Source organism: Trichomycterus rosablanca, chromosome 6 (genome assembly GCF_030014385.1).
Source record: "Trichomycterus rosablanca isolate fTriRos1 chromosome 6, fTriRos1.hap1, whole genome shotgun sequence".
Lineage (NCBI taxonomy): Eukaryota > Metazoa > Chordata > Actinopteri > Siluriformes > Trichomycteridae > Trichomycterus > Trichomycterus rosablanca.
Window position 1 is genome coordinate 7,281,991 of NC_085993.1, and position 8,339 is coordinate 7,290,329.

The 8,339-nt window shown below is 40.5% G+C and overlaps 1 protein-coding gene across 1 annotated transcript in view; it reads right to left on the minus strand.

The window, feature by feature from the left end:
• The window catches only part of LOC134316840 (phosphoinositide 3-kinase regulatory subunit 6), a 33,274-nt gene that overhangs the window by 23,353 nt on the left and 1,582 nt on the right, over window positions 1–8,339 (minus strand). The window contains exons 3-6 of the mRNA XM_062997338.1: window positions 6,081–6,172; window positions 5,708–5,776; window positions 4,583–4,715; window positions 3,362–3,431 (exon numbers count right to left, since the gene is read on the minus strand). Of these exons, the coding sequence (XP_062853408.1) occupies window positions 3,362–3,431; window positions 4,583–4,715; window positions 5,708–5,776; window positions 6,081–6,172 (364 nt within the window). The remainder of the gene's footprint in view (window positions 1–3,361; window positions 3,432–4,582; window positions 4,716–5,707; window positions 5,777–6,080; window positions 6,173–8,339) is intronic.

The window sequence follows — 8,339 nt, forward strand, 5'->3', positions numbered from 1 at the left end:
GAGTGATTTGTCTTTACCTAGCTTGGCTCTGTCTTGTATCAATTCCAGTCTAAAATCTAAAGCAAGTGCAACAAATATGCAAGAAAAAATTGAAATTTCCAAGGAGCCAACACTTCTTTATTGTACTACAGGAGATTATGAGCTACCTCTAATAAAAGGTATTTTCTGTTGTCATGGTATGATAGAGATGCAGTGGAGGTTATGTTACTAATGCTAGGAACGATCAGGTGTGGACATGAAATTGTACTCTATGAGCTTTATAGCTCTTAAAATGTCCGGGAACTTTTGGCAGTGTTACCTAATACCTGGTCTGAATGAGTCTGACAGAGTTTATAAGAAGGAAGTGGTTAAAAAAACACCCAGAGTTGCCGAAAAAGGTAAACACGTCCAACTGGTTCCACCACAAGTAACACAGTGTAAAAGGTTTCTAACTTAAGGGTCAACTGAGTACCTGCACTGTGTTCACAGATAACCAGTACAGAATAACGAACATAGAGCGAACCTAAACATAGAACACAGAACCCAAACATAGAACATAGAGTGAAGCTGCCCAATCTCAGCACACCATCTCAACTGAGACAGGTCTAAATATGTCAATGAGTGGCTGATTTACTGATAACTGTCAAAAAAGTTGTGGTTTGATTAATGTTGTCGATAAAAACATCATGAAGCTACAGATCTCTGTAAAGTAGGAGTGCTGATTTAAAATGTACTGTCACCCACCCTCTGTGTCCAGACACATTCTGTCACTATGAAGCCGGTAGGTGTGAGAATGGAGCTGGTTGGTATGAGTAAGAAGTTGGCTGGTGTGAGTATGAAGCTGGTCAGTATGAGTAAGAAGTTGCCAGGACCCATCCTTAGACATAGCCAGTCACATCTGTGTAATTCTCAGCACTCTGAGATTAAAACTTTAGTGTCAACCAGGTCAATAGCTCAAGATCTCAGCGGTGTCGGGCTAGCACATTAAATCGCTGCACCACACCAGCAGCCCTACATCTCCATTCTTAATTTTCTCCTTTTTACTCTAAGTGATTTTGCTAAAGAGACCCGTCAAAGACGGTGAAACATTACTGACTGTAAGCGGAATGGTACAAGATGTTTGAGGCCCAATGATGGATTGCTGTTCTGTCCGGAGTGTGTTACTACACTGAGGTCAGTGATTCTGGGGAAACTGGACCCACTGCGACCCTGACCAGGATAAAGCGGTGGTAAGACATGAAAATGAATTTCAAATAAATAAATAAATAAACAATTTGTTGGATTTTATGCACTGTATCACTATATTGGGAATGTTCTAAAATGCTTAATGTGACATGGTTAATCCACAGCAAATCTCTTAAGGAAATATAAAGTTAATATACAGTAAGTAGAAAGCTTAACATGACTACATTCATAACCACTGTCTAAAAACAGAAATGAAACTGCCAGGAGAAGTGAATGTGGAACAGAACTAATTGACTCAATTAATGACTTGTGTCCATATAGTTTAACTGCACCCAATAGACTAAGCTACAAAAGTCAAATTTTGCAGAAAGAAAGCTTTAGCTCAGAAATCAGAAGGTTAAGGCTAGGCTTAGATTGAGTTATCTGGCCACAAGAACCAAAAATGCCCTTAATGTTCTTATGTGTATGTTTAACCTTGACTATGAGTGTGTGTTCGTGTTTGTTTTACTGATAAGATTTGTGTTTGTACATTTGCATGTACAGTGTATCACAAAAGTGAGTACATCCCTCACATTTCTGCAAATATTTCATTATATCTTTTCATGGGACAACACTATAGACATGAATCTTGGACATAACTTAGAGTAGTCAGTGTACAGCTTGTATAGCAGTGTAGATTTACTGTCTTCTGAAAATAACTCAACACACAGCCATTAATGTCTAAATAGCTGGCAACATAAGTGAGTACACCCCACAGTGAACATGTCCAAATTGTGCCCAAATGTGTCGTTGTCCCTCCCTGGTGTCATGTGTCAAGGTCCCAGGTGTAAATGGGGAGCAGGGCTGTTAAATTTGGTGTTTTGGGTACAATTCTCTCATACTGGCCACTGGATATTCAACATGGCACCTCATGGCAAAGAACTCTCTGAGGATGTGAGAAATAGAATTGTTGCTCTCCACAAAGATGGCCTGGGCTATAAGAAGATTGCTAACACCCTGAAACTGAGCTACAGCATGGTGGCCAAGGTCATACAGCGGTTTTCCAGGACAGGTTCCACTCAGAACAGGCTTCGCCAGGGTCGACCAAAGAAGTTGAGTCCACGTGTTCGGCGTCATATCCAGAGGTTGGCTTTAAAAAATAGACACATGAGTGCTGCCAGCATTGCTGCAGAGGTTGAAGACATGGGAGGTCAGCCTGTCAGTGCTCAGACCATACGCCGCACACTGCATCAACTCGGTCTGCATGGTCGTCATCCCAGAAGGAAGCTGACGCACAAGAAAGCCAGCAAACAGTTTGCTGAAGACAAGCAGTCCAAGAACATGGATTACTGGAATGCCCTGTGGTCTGACGAGACCAAGATAAACTTGTTTGGCTCAGATGGTGTCCAGCATGTGTGGCGGCGCCCTGGTGAGAAGTACCAAGACAACTGTATCTTGCCTACAGTCAAGCATGGTGGTGGTAGCATCGTGGTCTTGGGCTGCATGAGTGTTGCTGGCACAGGGGAGCTGCAGTTCATTGAGGGAAACATGAATTCCAACATGTACTGTGACATTCTGAAACAGAGCATGATCCCCTCCCTTCGAAAACTGGGCCTCATGGCAGTTTTCCAACAGGATAACGACCCCAAACACAACCTCCAAGATGACAACTGCCTTGCTGAGGAAGCTGAAGGTAAAGGTGATGGACTAAACCCAATTGAGCACCTGTGGCGCATCCTCAAGTGGAAGGTGGAGGAGTTCAAGGTGTTTAACATCCACCAGCTTCGTGATGTCATCATGGAGGAGTGGAAGAGGATTCCAGTAGCAACCTGTGCAGCTCTGGTGAATTCCATGCCCAGGAGGGTTAAGGCAGTGCTGGATAATAATGGTGGTCACACAAAATATTGACACTTTGGGCACAATTTGGACATGTTCACTGTGGGGTGTACTCACTTATGTTGCCAGCTATTTAGACATTAATGGCTGTGTGTTGAGTTATTTTCAGAAGACAGTAAATCTACACTGCTATACAAGTTGTACACTGACTACTCTAAGTTATATCCAAGTTTTAGTTCTATAGTGTTGTCCCATGAAAAGATATAATGAAATATTTGCAGAAATGTGAGGGGTGTACTCCCTTTTGTGATACACTGTATGCATGCTTTTATATTTGTAATATGTAAGTGTGACGTGTGTGTATGTTTGTGTGTGTTCCTACCGCTCCTGTTGTGGATAGTGTTCATTTTTAAGACTGTGTTCAGCCACCAACTTCCTTAGATACAGCATTCCTGTGAATACACACAAACACACACACACACACAAACACACTAAATATAAGCCAATAAACAATTTCTGTAGATTTTATTTGCATCTTGCAGATTTAAAAATATATGCCCAACAACTCAGATTATTTATTTGTATCCTTTTAATAAGAACTTATCTAAAAAGCCCCATATCCACATCATACACACCCTTGCGGCACTCTACGGCCTTTCTTATCACCTGCCAGGATCAGTTATCTACACAACCGTATCGCACATGGAGAGCTACTCTATTCTCTATGTGACCCCCCACTTCCCCACTCAAGAAGGCACCCAGTCCAGTCCCGATTGCATAATGCACAGCAGCAGGAAAAGACTCACACTGCCATGCTAGATTTAAAGGTTTTCTCCCCCATGTCTGTTTCATTTCTGACAATGTCATTTAAACAATTTGTCTCATTGCTGGTGCTTGGAAAATGTCAGTCACAAACTGGGTCAAAGCTTAATCAGATTGAACTTTGAGCACAAAGACAAGCAGTGAAAACTGAGCTTCCAAGTGGTAAATGTACACAGTGCCTGATGCTAAGCATCTTAGTGCATAGGAAACAATGGAGAAGAAAGGTTTTTTTTATTTGTGGATCATGTAACGACAACATTACCTGATTTAACATACCTTATAAACACAATAAGACTTCTAAAATAGATTAGGCTGCAGCCTGACAATTTAAGACCCTGTATTAAGTGATATGGGTATGTTTGTGTGTGTGTGTGGTAGGGATATGGATATCGTGTGTGTGTGTGTGTGTGTGTGTGTGTGGTAGTAGTAGTAGTATTGTGACACCCTTTCTAATCACTTGTAATCAACAAAACAGGTGTAATAAATCACAAATAAATCAGCAGCAACAGTTTAAGGAAGTTTCAGGATGACTGTGCATGAAGCAAGCTCTACAAAAAATACATTTCTTTAAACGCTTAGTTTGAACTCCAGTGACCTGCAGAGAGCCCTGACCTCAGCCCAACTGACCTGCTTTGGATTGAACTGAAACATCATATGAGGCTTTCTGGACCAACATCCCAAGACCAACCATACAAATGCTCTTCTCACTGAATGGGTACAATAGGGGTGTGTGTGTGTGTGTGTGTGTGTGTGTGTGTGTATGTGTGTGTGTGTGTGTTACCTGGTGTGTATCTCTCTGTTTTTAATAATCTAGTGTAGTTGAGTCCAACAGTACAGAACGGCTCGGGCAGTGTCAACAGCCTCTTACATGATTCATACAGCCTTTTATATAACTCATCAGGTATGTACACCGACTGTAGCACACACACACACACACACACACACACACACACACACCGTGTGTAAGTAAATGCCATTAAAAAACAGAAGGAAGAAGAGGAGCATTTAGTCGATTTAGACATGGAAGGTAAATCTTTTCTCAAAACTGAATGCATTTAAAAGTAAGCAAAAAACATCTCCTGTGTGTAAAGCACATTGAAACCTGCCGGTAAACAAAACCCCCAAACCTTTAAACACCCAAGAGCTCTGCAGTTGATGTCAGGAAGACCTGGCGAAAGACTGGGCCAGGTGCTTTAGGATGTGCTGTTCAGACTGCAGATGCCCAGATGTGCTTAAATATCTGTGCATTCATCAGCTCCTATTAGAGATCACCACAGGGGATTCACATTCGTGTCCATCTTCCCTTGTCATGCACATCCTCCTCGGTCACACCAACCACCTTCATGTCCTTTCTTAGCGCATCCATATAATTCTGCTCTGGGCTTCCTCTCATCCTCAGCACCTCTCACCCCAGAGAACTCTCGTCCCTTATCTGCACATGCTCAGACCATCTTAATCTTGATAACCTTGTTCCTATCCTCATCTGTTTTCTTTGCTTTCAATTAGAATCCCAACATCATATTTCTGACACTCCCAGCTCCCTCTATTGTTTTTTAATCAGTTTAACTTTCCACCAACTTCTTTAAGAACGAGACTAGTCAGGACACCCTCTTGCCCAAATATTCACCACAGTCAGAAGCTTTACCAACTATGTTTGCACATCTGCACTTACTTTAAAATTTTGGCATTATTTCATTGACAGTTCTATGCCCACGCAGAGAAAAACTACTGCGGTATACATTATTCCGTCCTGCTTCTACTTGATATATAGTGTATGTGAGCATCATGGTGTCCTGACTGGTCAGTCTGTACCACAGTTCTGAATGCACATATTTTTGGACTAAATTTGATCGGCTGTTGACTATCAAAACAGTTGATTTTGGCCAATGTATGTAGAGCAGCGTACCTGTATGACTGCATAAAGCAGAGTGTGTAACAGTGGGATGATGTGTGTTTTCAGATTCATTCTTTCAGCCTGTAAAGACACACACACACACACACACACACACACATTTGCACACAAGTCTGTATGGTCATGGTCATTGTGGACACACAAATAACTTAGTAACTCTATAAATGTCTGAACTTTTTAACATCATTATTATTAATGTAACTCTTTTTTTCTACATTAGGTTTCTGTGGGATTATGCTGCCTTGCCACTTCAAACACTACACTAACGACACTCCCAGATTCCTTAATGTGCTACTCATTGTAATGTGGTATTTCTGATTCAAACACACTCACACACAAACACACACACACTCGCAGACACACTTACTTTTTCCAGTTCCTTGATGGCCACTCGGACCAGAGCAAGGCTTTTCTGAGGATCACACTGCACTTTTTTATGTAATGTCCATCTCAGCATTCCTGCAACACATACACAGTGTAATTACAGATTATCACTACTTGCTGTAGAATCCGGATTTACATTTTATACAGGGCTATAAATAAATCTATCATACATGTATATATACCTGTGTAAAGCTGATGCAAAAAGTTCACATACAGTACACTACCTCACATACGATTTTGCTTTTTTACTGAATACCATGTGATTCATTACAAATCATACAATCAGCAAAAAATGTGCATGACCTTTAGCAGTGAACAACAGCAGCAAATGTACAAACTTCAGATAAGAAGATCAAATTATTCTTAGAGGCGTCTGATTATCTGCTTCAACAAAAAGACTGAAGGAAATCTGAGCTTTTGTACAAAGGAACTGACATGCTCATTTACTTGCTTTTTAGTGGTGCCAAATACTAAGAAATTCTGAAATCGAAGTCACTTTTTTAAAGATTCAACGTTTGGCACCTACTGTACACCATGGCAGTCTTAAGTGGAATTTTTTATATATATTCTTAGAACCTGTTGTTCTAAGTCACAAGTATTACAATGAAGAATGAGGCTTTCAAACACAACAACACAGTGTTGTTTTGTTGTATTGTTTCAGAGCTGTTTTAAGTGGCAAAAGGACAAAGGAGGATTACCTCACAATTCTTCAGCACAACCTCAGGCTATGGTTTTCAATCATTCAGTCACAGAAAAAAGAACAGTTGTTGAAAAATAAAGGAAGAGATTCCAAGATTGCCATGACACATTTTCCTCAGAAGTGTTTAAATGTACAGTTAATTCGCTGCCTAATTTAACGCAGAATTACATGTTAATCACTACATTTAAAATATTGGGAGGTAACAATAAGTTAGTTAGTTAGATCAATTAGTTGATCAATTTCAACTAAATGTTACTGTAATGCCAATTTAACACTACACAAATGAATTTCTTGTAATCGGGAGTCTTTCAAGTTGGTGTGTATTTCACACTACATGACTGATCGGCGATAGGGGATTTCACACTACACCATCTATCACCAACTGGAATCGCAGGCAGCTTCTCTGGTCTCCAAACAAAAACAAACGTGAGAAGTGACGAAAGGTTAAATGATACAACGTCCAAAAATGCACGTCAACAAGTAGCGAGTGATCAAAGTTTGTGCGCTGATGTGCAGCGTAAAATCAAGAAGAAAAAAGAAATGAATCTGAGTGGATTTGGCTACGCGAGCAGCATGGATTGTTCTGTAGTGAGTTGGAGGTTAAATATTTTTTGCAATGCAACGTTGGTGTTATATTTTGTAGAGAACGATCAAGTCAGAATTACTGTAAAACGTGTGTGTGCCAATGTATTCTGATATAAACTATATTATGCCCCTGTCCCACCTTTTTACACTCCTCCCCTGCGTTTCCCCTCATCCCATATCTTGCATTCTCACTGGCTGTTCAACATAGCACTCATTGCCAGTCGGGCAAATCAGATCCAGATATTGACAAGCTAGATATCTCTCCCGGATCGAGTTGTTGAGTTCACACATAGCGATTGAGAGCCGAGTTTCGATCGCCGAGCGAACACCGAGTTGCTCCCAAACCAGCAAATCTAGCGCCGACCAGTCGCCAATCAAAAATCAGGGCAAAAATCGTGTAGTGTGAACTAGGCATTAGACTCACCATATATAAGTCCATATATAAATCTAGCATTTCAATACAGGTGTAAACAATACTGATACCTATCTAACTAAAAATATACAAGGACCTTAAGAGGTTGCTCAGCCTGTAATGCTACATACCGCTAACGTGCACAGCGACAGCTTATCTAATTGCCAAAAAAAAAAAGGCGTCTGTCTGCATTGCCTTAGTAACTGATCTCCTAAAGTTAAAAAATAAACTTTATTTCCTGCTGGTTGGCTAGATGAGCAAAATCAAACCAAAATGCATAGTCTCATTTATCGAAAGCAAAGTTGCAATGAACAGACTTATTAATTTTACTAAGCTGCATTCAAACTGCATTATTTCTCTTTATAAGAGCTTATTGTAATTCTAAGCAATCTGTTTGGTTTATACTCCAATCTTTGCTTCCAATCAGAGCTCTCTAAGGAAGTCACACACACCAAAATCCAATTCTCCAATCCAATCCTCTGCAATCATGACCTCTAGGCGACTACATACATGATGGACGGGACATGTAAAAGCAGCAATTAAAG